The sequence below is a fragment of the Nomascus leucogenys genome, chromosome 2 (assembly GCF_006542625.1).
Source record: "Nomascus leucogenys isolate Asia chromosome 2, Asia_NLE_v1, whole genome shotgun sequence".
Lineage (NCBI taxonomy): Eukaryota > Metazoa > Chordata > Mammalia > Primates > Hylobatidae > Nomascus > Nomascus leucogenys.
Genome location: NC_044382.1, coordinates 28,119,294 through 28,142,409, shown reverse-complemented (window position 1 = coordinate 28,142,409; position 23,116 = coordinate 28,119,294). Strand labels below are relative to the sequence as shown.

Here is a 23,116-nt window from a genome sequence, read left to right as displayed (position 1 = left end):
TTTATCACTTCCCCAGTCAATACTCTTGTGATTTCCTATGCCTGTCTTTACTTTAATCTCTTAATCCCATCATCTTCGTAAGCTGAGGATGAATGTCGTCTCAGGACCCTGTGATGATTGTGTTAACTGCACAAATTGTTTAAACAATATGAAATCTGGGCACCTTCAAAAAAGAACAGGATAACAGCGATGTTCAGGGAACAAAGGAGATAACCTTAAAGTCTGGCTGCCTGTGGGCCAGGCAGAACAGAGCCATATTTCTCTTCTTTCAAAAGCAAATAGGAGAAATATCGCTGAATTCTTTTTCTCAGCAAGGAACATCCCTGAGAAGAGAATGCATTCCCAAGGGGAGGTCTCTGAAATGGCCACTTTGGGAACGTCTGTCTTTTATGGTTGTAGATAAGGGATGAAATAAGCCCCGGTCTCCCATAGCGTTCCCAGGCTTATTAGGACGAGGAAATTCCCACCTAATAAATTTTGGTCAGACTGGTTGTCTGCTCTCAAACACTGTCTGCTGATAAGATGTTATCAATGACAGTGTGTGCCCAAAACTTCATTAGCAATTTTAATTTCGCCCCGGTCCTGTGATCTCACCCTGCCTCCATTTGCCTTGTGATATTTTATTACCTTGCGAAGCATGTGATCTCTGTGACCCACACCCTATTCGTACACTCCCTCCCCTTTTGAAAATCACTGATAAAAACTTGCTGGTTTTGCAGCTCGGGGGGCATCACAGGACCTGCTGACATGTGATGTCTCCCCTGGACACCCAGCTTTAAAATTTCTCTCTTCTGTACTCTTTCCCTTTATTTCTCAGACCAGCAGACACTTAGGGAAAATAGAAAAGGACCCACGTTGAGTATCGGGGGTTGGTTTCCCCTGATACATGTGTAAAGTATACAGTGGTCAGATGGTGATGAGTGCCACGGACAAAGTTAAGCAGGAAATGGAAGGAAGGAAGGCTGGCAAGAGGAGAAGCTGGTTTAAATAAAGTGGCTAGGTGGGCCTTCCTGGATAAGCCACGCTGCCACATGAGGAAGAGCACTCAAGGCAGAGAACAGCAAGTGCAAAGGCCCTGAAGCGGGCTGTGCTGGCTGTGTTTGAGGGCCAAATAGGAGGCCAGGATGGCTGGAGGGGAGTGAGGGACGGTGGTAGATGAGGTCGGGGTGGGTGAGGGACCAGATTGATAGGGCCATGTAAGGCCAGCCATTGGATGGCCATGGGCTTTTAGGCTGAGATGGGAAGGTTTTGAATGGAGCATGATCTGACTCATCTTTGAAAGGGATTTCTATCATTCTGGCTGTTGTGAGGTACAGAGACTGCAGGGGACAAAAGTGGCAGCAGGAAGACCAGTTAAGAGGCACTGCAGTCTTCCAGACCAGAGGTGGCAGCAGCTTGGACCAGGGCCCAATGTTGGAACGTGGCCATACTCTGGGCTTAGAATAGTTAGGCCTGTGGTTAGATGAGTTGGATGTAGGGTGGGGGAGGAAGAGAGGAGTCCAAGATGACTGCAGGGTTTTTAGCTTGAGGTGCTGGAAGGATGAGTTGTCATCAGTTGAGCTGGGGCAGCAGTGGGTAGGCAAGGTTTGTATATTTGTCCATCAGTCCATCCACCCATCCACCCACTGACTCAGCACCAGGCCCTTGTGCCAAACTCCAGGCACTCCTTTAGGTCCTCAACCTGAACTCCAGGGATGAGGTGGTGACAAGGTAGGCCCATTCCCTGCTCCCTTGGAGCTCACAGTTTCATGAGGGGAGGCAGACGACAAATGGCTAAGCCAGTGTGTGACAACGAGTGTCACCAGGTGAGGTTCTAATGTTGCAAGGGGGCTTGCAGAACATGTCTGGGATTGCTGCTTCAGAGAGGGCCAGGCAGGGGCCGTGGCTGCAGCAGTCCCAAGTTTCCAGAAACATTCCCACTCTGTTACTTTGATGCCTGCTCATTTTGTGCAGAGAATAGCAGTGAAGTTTGTAAAATGGCAAGGGCCCGTAGTTCACCGGGGGGAACACTGTGCTGTAGGCTGCACCCAAGGGTAGGGGCTGTGCAACCACATGGAGACTGCCTTTCTGAGGAGCAGCTAGGCCTTCTTCCTCTGAGGAAGAGTCCTCCTACCACCCTCATTCCAGAAGGCACCATAGCTCCTCTCCCCCACCCCCTTCGCAGGTTCTCCCACGGCAGACCTGCGGCCTCTTCACACACACCATCTTCTACAACGAGTACCCTGGTGGCTCCAGCGAGCTGGACAAGATCATCAACGGGGGCGAGCTCTTCCTCACCGTGCTCCTCAATCCTGTGAGTGCTCCACAGCCCATGGCTGCTGGTGAGAAGGGGCTGCTGCACAGCCCGTCTGCAGCTGACACAGGCTTCCTGGAGCCAGGAAAGGGCGGAGAGGCATGAGTGAGTGCCTGGCAGTTGGGAGACCTACTCTCCAGCACTGGCCCTGTCCTGTCTCGGCTGTGTGACCTTGGCTAAAGCATCTGAGCGTGCTTTTTTTTTTTTTCCCTTTCCTAATCATGTACTTTAATACAAAAGTGTTGGCATTTTTATGCATGTTCCCTTTCAGGCTTTGCTTATGTGTGTATAGGCACATACACAGATAAACACATATATAAACAGCATTTGAGTTTTCTAGGTCTCGCTTTCCTTATTTGTAAAATGCAAACAATTACCTCTACTTTAATAATATTAAATAAACTTCAAGTGGTGGTTGTTATTCAGCTCTGTGGGCTGAGTACTCTTTATCTTCCATGCACCCCACCCCTAACATTTACAAAACAAAACCCAAATAGCTCCCACGTTGGGTCTGCTTTCCATTTCAGGATTGTAATATTTGGGGTCAGTCAGGCCTGGTTCATCTGTTGCCTCATCCAAGTACTCGCAGCGAGTTTGTTGACAGCCCCAGCATAACTTCACTGGTCATCAGGAGCCTTGCAAGCTGAGGCAGGGTCAGAAGGGTCAGAGTTGGCGGTGAGGGTGGCTCAGACACTGATGGGCCCTGCCTCTCTCCTCCCCTCCCCTGGAGCAGATCAGCATCTTCATGACGCACCTGTCCAACTATGGGAATGACCGCCTGGGCCTGTACACCTTCAAGCACCTGGTGCGCTTCCTGCACTCCTGGACCAACCTCCGGCTGCAGACATTGCCCCCTGTGCAGTTGGCGCAGAAGTACTTCCAGATCTTCTCCGAGGAGAAGGACCCGCTGTGGCAGGTGGGAGGCTGGGCAGCCTGGGTACCTTGCTGCAGGGATGGAACGCCACCACTCACAGGCATACACTCCAGATATGGACTCAAGGCTCAGCCGTCATGCCCTCACAGTCTCGCTTGAATGTAAACTCAGGTCCCCATGTACTTACCAGCATGGGTGCATTCACTCCTTTGCACACATGCATGCTCATACATGTACATACCTCCCCACGCAGACCTACATACACGCAGTCATACATAGCCTTGGAAAAAACAGTGTTAAAAAAGCGAGTGGGCTGGGTGCAGTGGCTCACCCCTATAATCCCAGTACTTTAGGAGGCCAAGGTTGGTGGATTGCTTGAACCCAGGAGTTCAAGATCAGCCTGGGCAATATGGCGAAACCCTGTCTCTACAAAAAATACAAAAATTAGCCGGGCATGAGGGTGCATGTCTGTAGTCCCAGCTACTCAGGAGGCAAAGGTGGGAGGATCAATTGAGCCTAGAGGTTGAGACTGCAGTGAGCTGTGATCACACCACTGCACTCCAGCCTGGGCAACAGAGTGAGACCCTGTTTCAAAAACAAAAAACAACTCCAAGTGAACACAGTGCAGACGAAGTATAGAAAGTGACTGCCCTGTCTTGGTCAGACTCTTAGATAATCTCTTGTATCTCTTCTAACTCCAGCAGGCTCTGAGCGGGAAAAGGGATTGATGGGAGGGTTTGGGGGCCAGTTTTTGGGAAAGTCTGCTCCTACGGGCTTTTAAAAAGTGGAAGCAGAAGTTGGAATTGGTGACAGTCACATAGTTCAGACCAGGAGTCCACAAACCATGACTCATGGGCCAAATCCAGCCTGAGACCTGTTTTTGTAAAGAAAGTTTTATTGGCAGACAGCCATGCTCATTCTTGTATGTACTGTCTATAGCTGCTTTCGTGCTATGACGGCAGAGTCGAGTAGTTGCAATGGAAACTTCCATACCCCAAACCTAAAATATTTACTAAATACTTACCAAAAGATTAATTAAACTTTATAGGAAACGTTTCTTGACCCCCTGGTTCAGATGCAGCTTGTCCAGTTAAATTCAACAAGTGCTTATGAGTTCCAGTTACGTGCTAAGGGGCATTTTGCCAGCTCTTTGGGGGACATGAAACTGACCAGAAGTGGAGCCTGTCTGTCAGTGGCTCAGTGTCTGGGGGTGGGGATGTGACAAGGACACATGTAGCATGTAGGTATTATGCCTGTTGGGCTGTAAGGGCCACACATCCATGTGCAGTGGGAGTCTGCTGACTGGGTTCTGGGGCACCCCACACGTCCCTTCCACTGTTGTTTTAGGACCCCTGCGAGGACAAACGTCACAAAGACATCTGGTCCAAGGAGAAGACGTGTGACCGCTTCCCAAAGCTCCTCATCATCGGCCCCCAGAAAACAGGCAGGTCTCTCTGCTCTTGACCCAGCTTCCCCAACTGCCTGCTGTCTCAGCCACAGAATTCTGAGGACTGCCTCCCCCTGGCCCCACTCCCGGATAACTTGCTCCCTCTTTCCCAGGAAGTAGGAGTGAAGTTGGGGTGAACACAAATTGCCTGTCAGTATGGAGGGGAAAGAGGTGGAGGAGAGGCCTGGAGTTCTCCTATATATCCTGAACCATAGCCTCAGTGAGCTCTCCCTGCATTATCCTGGGAGTATCCAAGTCCAGTCAGAGAAGCCCAGATCAGTTGCTCTGCTAGTTTGAGTAATGCCAAGCAAAACGGGTACAAAGAGGACAGTGATCAATTAGCCGTGTCTGCCAGAGGTGCAGCAGGGAGAAGCAGTGACATGATTGCTAAGCATTTGTCATCCATACAACCCTGCAAGGCACAAATGGGCACTCCCATTTTATAGACAGAAACTCAAGGTTCAGAGAAGTCAAGTGACTTTCCTTAACATATTCAGTTAGGTAATGGCAATTCTAGGGCCCGAACTCTGGTCTCTGTGACCCTGAAACATACACTCTTAATCGCCAAACTCTATAGCCTCCTTCTCTTCTGGGCTCTCATTATAGCATGTAAACCATCGACTTATACCACAGAAAGTGAATGAACTCGCTGAGGAGGAGGTAGGGCAGGGTGCATGAGTGAGCAGAGGTAGATAGGAACAAGATTTCTTCGTTCTTTAAGAATTTCACATTAACAGAGCTGGAGGGTGACAAACTCCCTTTTCCCTGAGCTCCTACCAACTGCCAGAGGACAGAGGCCCAGAGCTGGAAAGGACCAGCTCTTCTGGGATGCTGAGGGGACAGCAGTCAGTCAAACGTGGCTGCCAGAGTGCAGTGGTGAGGCGGATTCTGAGGCCAAGTCCTTGTTTAGTGAAGAATGCTGTGATAGATTAGTGATGTCCGCAGTAGGTACAGGAGTTGCGGTGTCCACATGCATGCCGTATATTTGCCACCCTGGATTTAGTAATTGCTTCATTGCACAGAGGAAGAAGCTAAGACCAGAGAAAGGCAGAGACCTTCCCAGGAGCCCCCAGTGGGTCGTGGGGAGCTAGGCCCAGAACCCAGACTCTATTTTTTGGCTGGGGGCTGGGCCCTGGGTCTCAGGTGTCTACCCTCCCCACAGGCACCACTGCCCTCTACCTGTTCCTGGGCATGCACCCTGACCTAAGCAGCAACTACCCCAGCTCTGAGACCTTTGAGGAGATCCAGTTTTTTAATGGCCACAACTATCACAAAGGCATCGACTGGTGAGTTGGCCTTTCTGTCCACAGCAGGACGGGAAGGCCATCCTGGGGCCTCGCGGGAGTCTGCTGTGGACACAGCAGGAAGCAGCTGGAGCTTGCTCACACACAGCTGTCATTCCTGTAAACAGGGACAAAGTGCGGTGACCCTTGAATCATGGTGTGACAGTGTTGTCATAGACAGGACACTCGATGAGGAGGCCCTTTGCCCCTTTGCTCTATTGCCTGCAGTCAGACGCTGAAGTCCAAGTCCACCCCTCCCTTGCTTGCAGAAAAACATCCTGAGCCTTGGGGAGGAGAAGGGTTTGCCCAGGGTCCCAAGGTCTGAAATCCAAATGTTCTGGCCCTCCTCACTGTGTGTGGCTGACTGTGAAGCAGAGGTGTTCTTGCAGGCCCTTCAGGGGCAGGTCACTGGTCTTTGGGCATCACCTGGGGAAGTCATTAAGATTGCCACTTCCCACCAGAGCCTGCAGAGGTTACCTTTGTAGAGGTTCCCAGCAGAGGGTCCTAGTAGAGGTTCCCTTAAGGGTGTGGGGGCCAGAGCAGAGATGGTTTTACTCTCCACCTTTTCAGTTGGCATCTTTCTCTATTTGCCTTTTTTCTTTCTTTTTTAAAAATTTTTCATGTCAGGCAGGTAATGTGCCAACATCATAACAAGGTTTGAGGTGGGTACACCTCACATGTTTGTGAACACCAATCATCACGTGCATGGACTGCAAAGTTTGCCTTTTTAAACCTTGTCCATGTATTACCATTATTTATTATTTTTATGTCAGTGGGTTCCCTGGGTGGAGAGGTTATGGGTCTTCTGTCTGTTTTTTGGTATTTTTCTGTGCATATTTCTCTTTTTTATCTGTGTATCATTGCTCTGTCTGTCTGCCTTTGTATCTGTTCATCCGTCCATCCATCCATCCACCTACATTTCTTTTTTTTTTTTTTTTTGAGATGGAATCTTGCTCTGTCACCCAGGCTGGAGTGCAGTGGTGCGATCTCGGCTCACTGCAACCTCCGCTTCCTGGGTTCAAGTGATTCTCCTGCTTCAGCCTCCCAAGTAGCTAGGACTACAGGCGCCCGCCATCACGCCTGGCTAATTTTTGTATTTTTAGTAGAGATGAGGTTTTGCCATGTTGGTCAGGCTGGTCTTGAACTCCTGACCTCGTGACCTGCCCGCCTCGGCCTCCCAAAGTGCTGGCATTACGGCGTGCGCCACCGCGCCCAGCCCATCTACCTACATTTCTAACATCTCCACAGTCTCTTATCTAAAATCTATTGTGGTCAGATGGATCATTGGAAGTCAACATTTTTCAGATTTTAGAAAGGTAATGTGGTGCGAAACCATATATTTAGTAACATCTTCAGCGATGCCTGGAGCAGCACCCTGTTAGCAAATTCATTAATATGTCTGTAGCAAAGTATGTGAATATTTACACTAAGTAAGAGGAATAAGTCAGGTTTTGTTGCCAAATGGCTTTGCTACAAACCTAGGAAACAAAGCCTGTGTTTTCAGAGCTTTCTCAATTGAGATATTGTAAACAAAGGATTGTGGACATGCAAGGAAAATTAAGAAAGATGAGAGAAAGCGTGATTCCTTGGCCCAATTCCCAAGAGCTTGATTTTGTAGGCAGGTCTAAAGTGGGGTGCAGGAATCTAGCAGGCCCCCAGAACACTCTGATGATGCGCATCCTTGGGACCAGCCTAGAGCAGCCCCACCTCACAGGATAGGATAGGGACCCTGTACCTTTCATGAGAGTGGACTTTGCTTCCTACAAGCCCCAGAAGTTGGACCCTGATTTTGCATAGGTAGGTTCCCCTGGGAGGGTCTGGAGTGTTCCTTTGGTTTCCAGAGGTTCCTTCATCCAGAGGTGGCCATTGCTCTGGTGGGATATGGGCATTAGTCTGGAAAGCTGTGCTCACCCACAGCAGGCTGGGGAGGGGTTGTGGGTAGCAGGAGATCCTGGTCCACAGTGACGGCCTAGAAGGTGTTCCCCCAGGTCAGGAAAGAAAGCCCACCTTCTAGAGTCCCCCTCTGCTCTGTGCCAGCCTCCCTGGGGCAGTCCTGGAGCCGCTCTGAGCCCCAGCTCGCCCCCTAGAGGCAGAGAGAGTGACAGCCCTGGCAGTTAAGCCTGGAGCAGCTGAGGGGGCGGGATCCTAGAGTTTAGGATTGAGGGGCATTACCCCCTCCCCATGACCTGCAACTGACGGCGCACCCACAAGTCTTCAGATCCTCCCGACTCCAGAGTCTTCTGGAAAAGGAACGAATTTGAAACAGGGAGGCTGCCGAGAGGCCATTCCCCTCCAGAATCCCCACTGGAGGCAAGTCCTTGTTTGGTTGGGAGCAAAGCGTCCTGCTTGCTCTCTGAGGACATTCTACCCCAGTGCCTCACCCTTGTGCTGCATTCCTCTAGCCCCCTCCTCTTGAGTTTTGTCTGTGAGCCCCCTCTCTGGGCTTCCTGCAGGTACATGGAGTTCTTCCCCATCCCTTCCAACACCACCTCTGACTTCTACTTTGAGAAAAGCGCCAACTACTTTGATTCAGAAGTGGCGCCCCGGCGGGCAGCAGCCCTCTTGCCCAAAGCCAAGGTCCTGACCATCCTCATCAACCCCGCGGACCGGGCCTATTCATGGTACCAGGTGAGTGGGGCTGGGGTGGAGTCCCTGTGTAGGGAACGCAGGGCTCCGTCTGACACTCTGTTACTCACTCTCAACAGATATTAGTAGGCACCTACTGTGTGCCAGCCCTGAGCCAGGCTCCTGGAGCTTGGTGGTGGCTGAGAATAGAGTCCCTGGTGGAGGTGACAGGTGGAAATGGAAAGCCAGACACCAGTTAACTGTCCATCTGCCTAGTGTCATGCGGGGTCCTGCCTCTACTTCTGACACTGACAAGAGGTGGAGGCTGGTTACACCTAGAGGAAGCTTAGATTTGGTGAACAGCGATGCAGGATCATACTGACTATAACTTCCTCGCTGGACACGGGTGGGAGTGGGAGCTCATGGAAGGACAAGACACAAGACTGCCATTCACAGTGGAGAAGGCGGGCACCTGACCAGGTGAGGCAGTTACCTGGACTATGATACATGGAGAGGGTGTGGATCCAAGCCCCTATATGGGACATGTACGAACCAGAGCTGTCTTTCTTTCTTTCTTTTTTTTTTTTTTTTTTTTTTTTTTTGAGATGGAGTCTTGCTCTGTAGCCCAGGCTGGAGTGCAGTGGCCTGATCTCAACTCAACTGTAACATCCGCCTTCCGGTTTGAAGTGATTCTCCTGCCTCAGCCTCCCAAGTAGCTGGAATTACAGGTGTGCACCACCATGCCAGGCTAATTTTTGTATTTTTGGTAGAGACAGGGTTTCACCATGTTGGCCAGGCTGGTCTCGAACTCCTGACCTTGTGATCTGCCTGCCTCGGCCTCTCAAAGTGCTGGGATTACAGGCATGAGCCACTGCACCCGGCTGAACCAGAGCTCTCTTTAATGCCTATGGCCTGACTTAATTTCCTGCCTGCCAGCCCACTGAGCCTGCAGGAATGCTTTCAGGCCTTCCCTGGTGGGGTAGGGGGAGTCCCTCCCCTGGCTGCCAGCATTCCTGTGATTATGCCACAGAGCCAAGCACTGTGATTCGGAAGTGGCGCCCCAGCAGAAACCACCCTGTTGTCCAGGCCGAGGTCCTGAGCATCCTCATTAACCCAGCAGACCAGGCCTGTGCTTGGTGTTGGGGAGGGGGTGGGGCCCTGGGTCTTAGCCCATGGTTGCCAGAGAAGTGTCCCCTGTCCTGGCTGGGACAGCCTCTTCAGGCCTGGCCACTGTCATAGTTCCCACCCTGCTTTGAGGCTCTTTTCTCAGATGTGACAGTGGCTGCCTCCCGCCTGGGACCTCACGGTCTCCTGCAGGACTGGCACCTGCCTCCTCTTTGCTCCCATGGAAGTCTCTCCTCCTGCCAGTCTGTGAGGCTGGTGGGGAAGCCCCTTCTTGCTCTTGTTCTCTAGGGCTTCTGTTTATGCCCTGATGTCTGCTTTCCTGTGGCTTTTTCTTTAGGAGAAGAAAACTGAGAAACACTTGTCAAGTGTTTCTGTTTTCTGCCGTGCCATGTGCCCCTGCCTACTGGCCCTGTGCAGGGAACGGGCAGTCTGCTTTCATGGGGGAACGTAGGGTAGAGAGGGAGCCGCCACAGGTTGGGTCAGTCCCTGTTCTGCACTGACACTGCTGTACATCTGCCACCTCACTGGAGAGTCACAGCGGGTTTCTAGAAGGCAGAGGAGGGGTTTCACGTTCGTGTCCCCTTCTCAAAGATGAGAAAACCAAGTTTCAGCAAGTTTCATATGATGGCATTTGAATCCAAGTCTCTAAATCTAAGACCCTATTCCTTTTTCTGTCCATGATCAAGAGGGGTAAAGGAGAGAAGGAGAAGCGATACTCATTCTCTCCAGGAGGACCTGGGAAGATGTTGGAGGAGAGGAAGGATGGGGGCCTGTCTCAGAAGGAGGTTGGGATGAGGAGGAGGCTGCTGTGCACCATATTGCCCCGGCCCTGGGCTGTATGTGATCCTCAGGGGAGGGGGTTGGTGGCTGGGGGATAGTGCCTGTTGCACAGGTGCCCGAGCTCTGGCTTTCTGGACTTAGTGAATTCTGCAGATTCAGACCTCCCATGGCATTATTTTAAGTGGTTCAGACCAGCCAGTCTCCCTTTTATAGTTCTTTCCCAATCCTTCTGATTTCCTTAAAGGAGAAATGCTCACTTTAGTGCAAGTGGTCTTATGTCCTTTTTAACATTGCCAACCTCCGCTTTCAACAAAGAGAGCATATTCAGGGCCTGTTGCAGACATTTGTGTCTGGCTGGAGTTTGAGAACATTGCTTTGTTTTTATTGCATTTATGAGTGGTTGCCTTCTATATATGACAACAGTGCAGCGGTGTGATCTTGGCTCACTGCAACCTGCGCCTCCTGGGTTCAAGTGATTCTCGTGCCTCAGCCTTCTGAGTAGCTGGGACCACAGGCGTGCACCACCATGCCGGCTAATTTTTGTATTTTTAGTAGAGACGGGGTTTCGCCACATTGGCCAGCTGGTCTTGAACTCCTGACCTCGAGTGATCCACCCACCTCAGCCTCCCAAAATTCTGGGATTACAGGCATGAGCCACCATTCCTGGCCTCAGGAAACCCTGATTTAGTCCAGCTCCCGTATTTCAAAGATGGAGAAGTTGGGGCTCTGGGAGGAGTGGCTTCCACTGATACTGGACACAGTGAGAGGCAAAGCCAGGACTCAGACACAGAGCTCCTGGGTCCAGCTGAGGCTCTTCTGGCCACCTTGTGGGCTGCTATCCCTCTAAGGCCACTTCCTTTGTGTCCTCCATGTGGCATGCTGACCCTCTTTCCTTGCCTACAGCACCAGCGAGCCCACGACGACCCAGTGGCCCTAAAGTACACCTTCCATGAGGTGATTACGGCCGGCTCCGATGCATCCTCAAAGCTTCGTGCCCTCCAGAACCGCTGCCTGGTCCCCGGCTGGTACGCCACCCACATCGAGCGCTGGCTCAGTGCCTATCACGCCAACCAGGTAGCTGCTGTCCCTGACCCTTGTGAGGGCAGTCACAGTACTGGCTTGCTGTGGTTAGCGGAGAGCCTCCAAGTCTTTCTCACCAGCCACGGGGACAGATATGCCCTCCTTGGAGAGCTAGACCCTTGGGTCTATAAAAAGATTTTATTATTATTATTATTATTTTGAGACAGGGTCTCACTCTGTTGCCCAGGCTGGAGTGCAGTGGTGTGATCTCAGCTCACTGTAGCCTCGGTGTCCCGAGCTCACGCAATCCTTCCACCTCAGCCTCCTGAGTACCTGAGACTACAGGTGTGAGCCACTGTACCCAGCTAATTTTTTTTCTTTAAGAAACAAGGTCTTACTATGTTGCTCAGGCTGGTCTCAAACTCCTGGGCTCAAGCAGTCCTCCCTCGGTCTTCCGAAGTGCTGGGATTACAGGCCTGAGCCACTGTACCTGGCCTAAAAATACTGTAGACCTGTTTATCCCAAGGTTGATACATGAGAACTCCCCAAGCCTGTGTCCCATCACCACAGACCCTGTAGCCCTAAAGGGACCCAAACAGCCCTGAGGCAGGCAGGTGGGAGCGAGGAGACTGGGTGTGGTGATGGAGGGAGAGCCTGATTGGAGGGGCAGGCAGGAGCCCAATCATACCAGGCTATTTATTTATTTATTTATTTAGAGATGGAGTCTCGCTCTGTCTCCCAGCCTGGAGTGCAGTGGCACGATCTTGGCTCACTGCAACCTCTGCCTCCCAGGTTCAAGCCTTTCTTCCACCTCAGCCTCCCAAGTAGCTGGGATTACAGGCATGCGCCACCACGCCCAGATAATTTTTGTATTTTTAGTAGAGATGGGATTTCACCATGTTGGCCAGGCTGGTCTTGAACTCCTGACCTCAAGTGATCTGCCCGCCCCAGCATCCCAAAGTGCTGAGATTACAGGTGTGAGCCACCGTGCCCGGCCATGCCCAGCCATACCAGGCCTTTTAGGCAAACTTGTGGAGTGTTTGAGCAGGAGAGTGACATGGACTGGAAGCTCAGAGAGAGGCCAGAGAGGGATGTTTGTAGGGACCTGAGGGGCAGGCAGGGTTTTGGTGAGAGCTTAAATTCTAGGAGAAATGGCATTGGGCAGCAGAAGCTGGTAGAAAGCAGGCGTGAGACCACAGAGGCCTGAGCTTGGGGATACCTGCCCTTCAACAGGGGAGGAGGAGCCAGATTCTAGAGGGTGCAGGGTCCCATATTTATAAGCAGGCCCATTCCTGCTGCTGTGGCTGTTGCCCTTGTTTGCCACCGAAGTCAAAGCAGGTCCCGATCCCCTTTCTCCCTTTCCAGATTCTGGTCTTAGATGGCAAACTGCTACGCACAGAACCTGCCAAAGTGATGGACATGGTGCAGAAGTTCCTTGGGGTGACCAACACCATTGACTACCACAAAACCTTGGCGTGAGTGTTGCCTTTGCCTCTCTGCAGGTTATTTCCCTGATAAGGCACCTGGGCCAAAAAAGCCAAAGGCTTGAATAATTATGAGAGAGAGAAGTTAATTAGAGTCAGCAAGTATGAAAAGTTATTAATATGACTTAAGTCAGATTGTTAAACGTATCACCTTAAGAAAAAGGGAGGTGATGAATCTGTTCTACTCTGGTCAGACCATCATGGGGTGTTCTCTTTGGTCTGGGCTGAACATTTTCAGAGTGTTTTATGTAAGTAAATTAGATCAGTAATGAGCAGCCCTAATTCCCATGAGATTTTCTTAGCATTAGCTTTTTTTTTTTTTTTTTTTTTTTTTTTAAAGACAGGGTCACTGTTGCCCAGGCTGGAGTGCAGTAGCGTGATTTTGGCTCACTGCAACCTCAACCTCCCAGGCTCAAGTGATCCTCCCACCTTAGCTTCCTGAGTAGCTTGGGACCGCAGACATGTGCCACCATGCCTGGCTAATTTTTGTATGTTTTGTAGAGAAGGGGTTTCACCATGTTGCTCAGCCTGGTCTCGAATGATCTGCCTACTTCAGCCTCCCAAAGTGCTGGGATTACAGGCATGAGGCACTGCCCCCGGCCAGCATTAGATTTTGGCTTATGATTTCAGGAAAAGGAAACACAAATGTTGTTGACAGTTAACAACCTTACTCACTCAGAACCTGGTGCAAGTGCATTAAGAATGCCCTCCCACTATGAGTAAGGGCCTGCCCGCATTGCATGAGCTCAGAGCTAGGAAAGGCTGCTTTCCTGTGCTATGTCACAGATAAGTGACACACTCAGCTGGATGATGGGACCCCAAGAGAAGGAGGAATCAAGTCACCCTCCCTGGCTCCATTCTTGGGAAAGTTTTGCAACAAGAATATTCCATCTTCACTGTCGTGGGAGTTGAAGGGAGAAGGGAAGTCAGTCCTTCACCTTGAGGGAGAAAGGGCCACCTGCTGAGGCTGTGGGCCATGGTGTCAGAGATGCCTGGGTTAGGGCCCCACATCCATTTCCTCAGTCTTTCAAGCCTCACTTTCCTCATCGTAAGTTGGGGATAAAGATAGTAATCCCTGCATCCTGAAGGTCACTGAATTGGATGAAAGCTTCATGTGGGGCTCTTAGCTGAGAGCTTGGCATGCACTAAGTGTTAAATAAATGGTAGCTGCTGTTGTCCTTGTCATCATCATCATCACCATCATCATCGTCATCGTCTATACCTATCCTGTGACCCATTCAGAAATCTCTGTTCTCTTCTGCTATTCATGGGAATTCTGTTTTCTTGATGCCCTCATGCTCAAGAATCTCCTCATAGTTCCTGATCCAGGGCTAAATTCTGATGTCAGTATTCCTCCCTTCCCATAACAGCTTCGGATCTCATATCCCAAAAATGCCTTTGAAGACAGGATGATGTTGGCAGTCTTGCTGCGTCACTTCTGAAGTTTACTCCAAAAAATGAAACTCTCCAGTGATAGGCATGCTTAAGTGCAGCTGTGGATACTGCATGTTTTGATAAAGATGAAATTTATTAAAAAGCAAAAGAACCTCCACTAAACACCCCTCTCCCCCAGTGATGCTGGGAGGGGTAAAGAAGCCTTCTTGGGTTTAAAAAAAAAAAAAAAGTTACTCAGCATTGAGAATGCCAGAAAAGATTTCCCAGAACATTGAAGGATGGGAAACTGTTCATGTTGTAGATTGCTGAAGCGGCTGTGGCTGCTCAGGCTGGAGAAGAGAAGACTCAGAATGTGCGAGCTGCCCTTTGCCGGAAGTAGGACAGGCACGTTTAGTGCAGCGTAGGACACATTTGATCCCACAGATGGCACATAGCTTCTGACAGTCCACGTGGGTTCAAGAGCAGTAGATTCCCTGGGCTCTGCCATTCCTGGGGTCCATGAACATGGCTTTAAGGTCGGAAGTGGGTGGGCTGACCCAGCTCCCATCCAGAGACTTTCCCACCTCCACAGGTTTGATCCAAAGAAAGGATTTTGGTGCCAACTGCTCGAAGGAGGAAAAACCAAGTGTCTGGGCAAAAGCAAGGGCCGGAAATATCCCGAGATGGACTTGGATGTAAGTGGTAGACACACTACCTGTAGCACCTGCATAAGTGTAAGGGGTCCCTGTATGGGGTTGAGGGCGTTCTCTTTTCTTTACCATGCACTCAGCACGTTCACGGCCTTAGCATTTCTTGGACAGTATTTGTAAGAGGAGGAAACGGGGGCTGGGACATGGTGGGTCAGAACTGATTTCGTCAAACAAGTGTTGGTTACCTTCTACTAAGGGCTGAGTGCTGTGGGGTTTTGAGGATGAGCCAGACATGTTCTCTGCCTTCAAGGAACCCCTGGTCTTGGAGGGGTATGAGTCCCAACACCGCTAAGTAGAATACAGGCAGAGAGTATTGTGCGCAGTCAGAGAGGGCACACGAGTGCTATGGGAATTCAGAACAAGGGGATGTCACTTGAACCTGAGAGGGGTAAAAAAGGCGCTCCTTAAAGGAGGAATGGGGGTCTCCAGAGTTGCGCCTAGAAGGATGAGATCCATTTTATAGGATTTGGACTTATGGAATGGGAGGGTAGGTAAGAACAGCATGTGTAAAAACATAGGGGGAAAAAAAGAAATTTTAAAAATATATAGAAAAAGGGTCACAGACTGGGGGTCTTGTTACTTCCTCCTTTTCCTACTTGCTTTGTTTTTTTTGTTTTGTTTTGTTTTTGAGACAGGGTCTTGTTCTGTTGCCTAGGCTGGAGTGCAGTGGCATGATCATGGCTCACAGTAGCCTCGACCCCCTGGGTTCAAGCGATCTTCCCGACTCAGCCTGCCATAGTGCTGGTATTATAGGCGTGAACCACCGTGCCTGGCCCTGGCCCTGCCCCGCCTTGGGATTTGATTATTAATTCTCTCTCCTCTCCCTATCAGAAGAATTTTGACTTAGCTCTATTTTGATGCTCCTGCCAATTGGGAGTTCGCTATTGGAGGCTACCATTTAGAAGGAGATTGTGGATAAATAAGATGTGTATGGGGGGTGGTGCCATCAACATGGTGGGTTTTTTGTTTTTTTGTTTTCGTTTGAGACGGAGTTTCGCTTTTGTCACCCAGGCTGCAGTGCAATCGCGTGATCTTGGCTCACTGCAACCTGCACTTCCCGAGTTCAAAAGATTCTCTTGCCTCAGCCTCCCGAGTAGCTGGGATTACTGGCGCCCACCACCTCACCCCGCTAATTTTTGTATTTTTAGTAGAAATGGAGTTTCACCATGTTGGCCAGGCTGGTCTTGAACTCCTGACCTCAGGTGATCCACCTGCCTCGGCCTCCCAAAGTGCTGGGATTACAGGCGTGAGCCACCGCGCCTGGCCGAGCATGGCGATTTTTAAAGAGGAGGTCACTCTTAAGTCAGTATGCAAGGTCTGAGCTTTCCTTCCCGTTACAGTCCCGAGCCTTCCTGAAGGATTATTACCGGGACCACAACATCGAGCTCTCCAAGCTGCTGTACAAGATGGGCCAGACACTTCCCACTTGGCTACGAGAGGACCTCCAGAACACCAGGTAGCCTCGGCCACCACAGCCAGACTGAACGTTTGTGACAGCTGGTACATCCCACCACACTCTGAGCCAGACTGAGCTGCAGAGTGGGAAGCTGGGCCAGGGCAGCTGCGCGCTTATGAGCAATACTCTGTGGAGGCTTGGTGGGGCCGGGGGAGCAACCAGGCGGGTCTGCAAGCACCTCGGAGCACCCACTGCTGGGTCTGCGGCCTACGGGACCTCCCTCGCCAACAGAGGTCCATTCCATTCCCAGCCGCTCCTGGGGAGGCTGCTTCCTGGTAGGAGGGAGTCCACAAGACTCTTTTCTGTCCCTCACTGTGTTCCGCCGACCGTCCCCTCTCGTCACCCATCACTCCCTGCTTCCGCAGGGTGCCCCTCAGTATTCGCTGCCATATGTCCCTGTCCTCCAGGCTGTAGGGGAGGAGAGCCTGGTGGGGGGAGACAGACTGGACATTTCCCTGTTTCAAGCCAGGCTCTTCCAAGGGGCCAGCTGGGTCCCCGGAGTCAGTCCTAGGCTGGATGGGAGGGTGGCCACCTCGAGAGGACTCCCAGCCTCCACATCTGGTTCCTACCTTCACATCTCACCCTCCCGTTCTGGGGAAAGAATCTCTGGTTCCTACAGTATCCACACCATCCTCAAGGCTTCCCGCAGGGCCTTGGGGCACTGCCTTGCCATCGGGCCCAGTTCTCCGGGCCCCACCTGCACCCCTTTCTTCCCCCCTGGGATATGACATGTGTGGTGTTTCCTGTGGTAAAAGACTGAGGCAGACCAGGGGTCTGCCAGTAACATGTTCCCATGTACAGACGCGGTCCCCACACCCTCCCAGCCTCAGGCCCAGGCAGACGTGGGCGAGCTGGTGAGACTGCCGGCCACAGCTTTGCTCGGCCACCTGTGGCCGAGGGCTCTCAGAGACCCCCTTAACCTCCCAAATACTAAGAAGCTAAAGTATTTTAATATTTTGGTTTTTTTTTTTTTTTTTGGTGCCAGAGTTTATACCCTGGGTGCTGGGGTCGCACTGTGTTATATATATATATAAAATGTGTATATATATATATATATATATTCTATTTTTTTTGGTTGGGTTTGTTTTTAATTCAGTCTTACAAAATGGTGGTAAGCCCCAGTCTCAGGGGGCGCCCTGTCTTAGAGCTAGAGATGAGGTGGCAGGGAGGGAGGCTGTGTCCTCAGTGGCCTGGGGCTGAGCAGACAGTAGGAAGGGGCCCTCCCCAGTGCTGTGGCTGCTCTGGGGCTACCCTAGGTGAACAGAAGTGGTGAGATGCGCAGGGAAGACCAGCTCTCTCCAGGACATCGGGCTGCGTGAAGTCCAGTGACCTTGAGGGGATTTTGGCCAAAGGAAACAGCCAGGGCTGGGCTAGGAGAGCTGGGGTCAAAAGCTGGCCCACCCACTCTCCCTCACATGGTGCTAGGCTGGGAGCTGCCCTGAGAGCTGGGATGCCCACCAGGGCCCACAGAACTGTCTCCAGGCCCTTGTAGACAGTGGGATCTCTGGGCTGATTTCTGGTTGGGGTCTGCTCCTACCCCACCCCGTTTAACAATGTGAAGTGACTGAGGCTGGGGTGTCTCTCCCTGGCCCCCTCCAACTGCCAAATTCTGCTTCCCTCTGAACCCCAGGAAATACTTTCTGGAGAGCCTTGTCTTGTTCAGAAGACTCTAGCGTCTTGGGGCTGCAAGGTCCTTTGACGGGTATGAAACAGGGCCAGAAAGGGGAGGTGGCCTGCTTGGCCGACGTCATGGAGCCAGCTGGCAGCAGGGCTGAGCGTTGAACCCGAGGCTCCCAGTTCCAAGTCCCGTTGTGCTCCTCTTCCAATGCCACACTGCCTCTGAGCCCATCCTTGGGACCCTACTCTGTGCCAGGTTCCTGTCCCTTCCTCCGTCACACCATGGTCATTCCAGGATATGGGGACAAACCACTCCTTCCCAGCCAGGGTGCCTTTGAGCCTTCTCATTCCGAGGTCTGCGTTTGCATCCCTGTCGTGTTCTCCCTCAAGGGGTCCTTCCCCAGCCTGTGAGGACCTGGGTCTGTTCTGAGCTGATTCCCTTTTCTCCAGTTCTCTGCTGGGATGAAGAAAGTTGGACACTCAGTGGGACCAGCTGCAGGTGGTTTCACTGTGTACACAGCAGTGTCCCCATCATGCCTCCCAATGGGGCCTGCAAGCCTGGGAACCTTGGGCATCGTTGGGCCAGCAGGATGAGCAGCAAAGGGTCTGAGGACAGGGTGGCATGTCTGCTTGTGTGCTTATGAAGACTTGCCCACACCATGGAGCCAGGGGCTTCTAGAGAGGGGCAGTGACTTCCAGAGTCCCATCCGTCAGTGAGGGGACTGGGCTGCGGGATGGGTGAGGATCTTACAGCTCCCAGGTTCTGAAATCTACCCTCTGGGCCTGGGGGCCTCTCTCGCAGAGCCTGGAAGGCAGGAGAGGTGGGCTGGCCTGGGGCAGGAGCTCCACTTCTCTCTGCCTCTGGCTGTGGGAAGGAGCAGGCGGTTGGAAATCCTGTGACAGCAGAGATCTTCTGGATTTTTGCCTGGACCCTTCTGCAAGCCTGGGGACTGGACCTGCCACATGTTCCAAGTCCTGCCTAGGTCGCTGCTGCCACTTCTCCTCCCACTAACAGACCTTTCTTGAAGACCCACTAGGCCCAGACACTGCCGGGACTTGCAGGTATGGGGGATAGGAGAGGCAGATAAGCTGCCTGAGGGGCTGTTGGCTAATGGGTACACGGACACCCCCTCCCAAGAAGAGAAAGCCACAGATGAGTGGGCCAGCAAGGCCAGTCTTCAGTGTCCACCAATTCACTCTAATCATTTGGCCAAAAAAAGGAGAGAAATAGCTGAAATTGTTCAGGTGGCTCCACCGTCTATTCTGTGGTCCCCTCCATGAGCCTTTGCCCCAGGGTGGGTGCAGGTGCTAGTGTCACCTGCAGCTGCCTTAGTCGTTCAGGGTTCCAGAGCCTTCTGTGGTGGAGCATCCTGCTGCTTGGGGGATGAGTCTGAAGTTTAAAAATGGGCCTTTTCTGAACCCCCCTGATGAGCAGTCAGTGCTTCTGGATCCAGCTAAGGAAGCCATCTGTTCCCAGCAGAGGAGAGCTGCTGCGCTGACCTGCAGAGTTTGGTGGTCCCAGCACAGAGCTGTGCCCACGGGCTTGTTAGTGGGAAAAGCAAGTACAACAATGTTTTACCAAACATTTAATTATGAATGCCCACTCCCCAGCATCTAGATATAAAATTATTAACATTTTGCCACATTCACTTTTCTCTCTCTGTATACATATATGTTCTCTGTCCTAATTTAAAAGTACATTGCAAACATCATGAAACTTGATCCCTGAAAGCTTCAGCCTGCATCTCCTAAGAGTTAGGGCATTGTCCCACACATTGGCCCAGTATCACAGCCAAGACGAGAAGTCATTTCCCAACGATGTCTGCTATCTAATCTGTATTCAAATCCCCCCAATTGTCTCCCAGGTAACTTATGTCTGGTTTTGGAATCAGCATCCAGTCACGGTGCACACGTTGCATTTTCTAACTATGTTTTTAAAACCTCTTTGAATGCTGAAAGGTCTTCCCTCGGCTCACTTTGAGTTTTTAAATGACATTGTTTTTGAGGCCCTAGGCCTGCTGTCTTGTTGAAGCCCCACATTCTGAATTTGTCCAATTGTTTGCTCATGGTGTCGCATAACCACTTCTTCTATCCCCTGTACTTTCAAGGATAATTTAGGCTACATGAGATTTTGCCTTTTGTGCTGACTTGACAGCTTCACTTCTGCCTAAGATGCGCCTCCGCTGTCACCTGTACCAAGTGCCAAAACAGCAGAGGGGCCAGTTAGAGCAAGAGCTCTGGGGGGGTCTGGAAAGGCTCCCTAGAGAAGGCCACAATATCTGGGCCTCGGAAGGAAGGACACAGGACTCTGGAAGGAAGAGGCTGCATGCCTGAAGGCTGGGCCTTTGACCCTGGGGATGGGCCACAGGGCACCAAACACATCATATGTCTCTGTCTTTCTATTTTGGGGTCCCAGGGTTTTCATTTCCTGGAGGCCCGTGGTCTGTGTGCACTGGAGCAGAGCCAGGCTCTCGGTTGCAGCAGGGAAAAGCCTACATGGGGAACTGCCTGCCGAAAGCTGTGGTGTGAGAAGAGCCCTGGCTGGCGGCAGGAGCTGTGAAATTTCATCCCAGCCGGACGCATTTAGTAGCTGCCTGACCATCTTCCTCCCAGGCCCTCAATTTCTTCATCTGTAGAATGAGCAGATAGGGGCCACAGCAGGGATTTTCACACATCAAAGGAGGCAGCTGTGCTCTAGTTGATGTGAGGATGGGTGGGGGGGGGGGGGTGCCTAGACCCCCTGCTGCCCAGGCCCTTGAGGCAATAGTGGGTTCCTGGCTTGACAGCTCTGGGCTGGCTGCCCTTGCCAGCTCAGACGGCTGGAGAGTTTTCAGCTTCCCCAAGGGACGGGCATAGGGTTTTGTGGGGTCAATGCCAGGAACCTGGGGGTAACTGGCTGCGTTTTATCCTAAGAAGTTCATCCCTCCTGCTCTTCCTCTTTCTGGCCCTGGAGGAGAATGAGGGAGGAGAGGGTTTTCTATGACCGTGTTAGCTTTTATTATTAGCAAGAGGGCTCCTTTTGTAATTTGTGCATGAAATTCATGTCATTTCCTGGGAGAGGAGAGGGCTGACTGGAGAGGGTGGGGGGCACATTGGGGGAGCAGGCAGAGATTTCCTTCCCTTGTAGGGGGGTGGGGAGAGTGGGGAGAGTGGGTGCTACCCAGTTTGCCTGATGAGCGCTCTCAAACCAGCCGTTTTGGGTTGTGTTAAAGGTGAGACCTTCCTCCATTAATGTACAATCTCGAACTAACTGCTAATAAAGTGGGGTTCTGTTTGTACACCTTGGTCCTGTCTGACCTTTTTGCACACCTTGGTCCTGTCTGACCTTTTTGCAAGGCCTGCAGGGAAGAGTGGAGTAGGGGTGTTTTCATGCATGGCCAAAGCCCGCTTGTCCCTGCCACCTCAGGCATGCACACGTGCCCACATATATGCACACACCTATACACATGGTGACTTGGTCAACACAGATCATTTTCACTGGGTTATAAATGGAAGATTTCCCAGATACAGCAGAGGCCTATCCCGGGGCAGCCACAGGGGGCATCTCAGATGACAGGAGCCCTCAGACAAGCTGGATTGCTCAGAAGCCCTGGGGGTCGGGCACTGGACCGAGAAGAGACTTGGGGACTGGAACCATTTCTGCTACTAATGTATATTGTAGCTGGGGGCAAGCCACTTTTACTGTTTTATCCCATTTCCCTCACTTTTACCCACATGGAGGGAGTTGGACTCCGTGGCCTCACTTGAAGAACTTGCCTAGAACATGCAGATTCCCAGGTCTACTTCCAGAGATTCAACTCCAGCAGATGTGGGGTGGGGCCCAACATCTTTAAGGAGCCCTCCAGTACACTGAGGAATTTTTAACGAGCCCTCCAGTGCACTGAGGCAGCCCAGTGTAACTCTGGCTCAGAGTGGGAAACTCTGGCTCAGATCCATGGTTCCTATGGGTTCTAATTAATACGGAGAGCCCCACTGTCCAGGAAAACAGGGTAAAACAAATGACTGAAGCCCTCACAGCCTAATTGAGGGCCAGACTCGAGATTTGCCTGGAGAAGGAGAGTTCACAGGTAGGGAGGGGCCCAGGCCAGTGTCTGCAATGCAGGTGATCAGACGTGCTCCTTCAGAATCCCCTTGGGAAGCTTTAAACAATATACATTCCTGGGCTCCCCCAAAATCTGCTCACTCAGAACCTCTGGGGTGGGACCCAGCACTGTGTACTTTAACGGACTCCTTGGTGTTCAGGGAAGTTTGGGAACACGGAACCAGGCCACCATGTATGTCAGAGACGGTACCCAGAAGTGGGCACAGCTTCTGAGGGGCAGAGGAGGGGCATGCTGGGGACGCAGCTGGGCAGTCCTGCTTCCCAGGACCCAGTATGTTCAAAGTGAACATACCACAGTGCCGCCTCTGATGGCACAAGGGCAGCACCTGCAGAGCCCTCTTTGGAGTTCATCAGCTGGGAGCTTGGCTTGGGTCAGGTGGCCCACACCAGCAAGAACACAGCTGGAGGCTGCATGGACAAGAGCAGATCCAGAGGCATGGTGCAGAAAGGTGACTGTGCCAGCTGAGGGGTCAGCCTGCAACAGGGATTTTTGAATTTAAATACAGCTGAGATTCTGTTTTGAAAGAATCACTTAATTGAAAACCAGGTAAAGGTGAGAGTGCTCTGTGGTTGGAGTGGGAGTGAAGCTCTGGACTCTTCCCAGCTCACCTCCTCCCTGTCTCTTAGCCTATCTTGGAACCCTAAGATTTCTCAAAACACATTGTGAAAACCCAGCCCAGTTGCTTCCAGAGGTCCTAAAAGTCCTGCAGTTCTAATAGGCTGAATGAATAGCAGCCCATCAGCCCCTCCTCACCCCCCACGGGGATGTCCACCCAGGAAATCTGGTGCCGCAGGAGTGGTTCGGGCTTCTAGAGGTGGGGAGTTCCCTTGGAGAAGCCTGGATCATGCGTGTAGGGCAGTGTGTTTCACAATAGCAAAACGCTGGGAACAACCTAGATGTCCATCCACAGGGGCTCAGCTAGGTAACCTCCAGTGTATCCATTCACTGTAATGATGGTTCAGTTGAAAGTACTGAGCTCAGTCTC

General features: G+C 51.6%; 1 protein-coding gene and 1 non-coding gene across 9 annotated transcripts in view; one reads left to right on the top strand and one right to left on the bottom strand.

The window, feature by feature from the left end:
• The window catches only part of NDST1 (N-deacetylase and N-sulfotransferase 1), a 73,420-nt gene extending 52,114 nt beyond the window's left edge, over window positions 1-21,306 (top strand). For 4 of the 8 annotated variants that reach the window (XM_030826527.1, XM_030826524.1, XM_030826517.1 and 1 more), the window contains 9 exons: window positions 2,165-2,293; window positions 3,027-3,209; window positions 4,515-4,611; window positions 5,777-5,900; window positions 8,351-8,525; window positions 11,271-11,441; window positions 12,753-12,862; window positions 14,838-14,940; window positions 16,296-21,306. In XM_030826527.1, coding sequence (XP_030682387.1) covers window positions 2,165-2,293; window positions 3,027-3,209; window positions 4,515-4,611; window positions 5,777-5,900; window positions 8,351-8,525; window positions 11,271-11,441; window positions 12,753-12,862; window positions 14,838-14,940; window positions 16,296-16,415 — 1,212 coding nt within the window. In that variant the 3' untranslated portion in view covers window positions 16,416-21,306. Of the gene's footprint in view, window positions 1-2,164; window positions 2,294-3,026; window positions 3,210-4,514; window positions 4,612-5,776; window positions 5,901-8,350; window positions 8,526-11,270; window positions 11,442-12,752; window positions 12,863-14,837; window positions 14,941-16,295 lie in introns of those variants that run through there. The other 4 variants (XM_030826534.1, XM_030826535.1, XM_030826540.1 and 1 more) reach the window with 4 other exon arrangements.
• LOC115832029 lies at window positions 6,519-6,617 on the bottom strand. The gene has a single exon (XR_004027505.1). It is a non-coding gene; the product is annotated as a small nucleolar RNA U13 (small nucleolar RNA).
• Window positions 21,307-23,116: the final 1,810 nt, after the last annotated feature.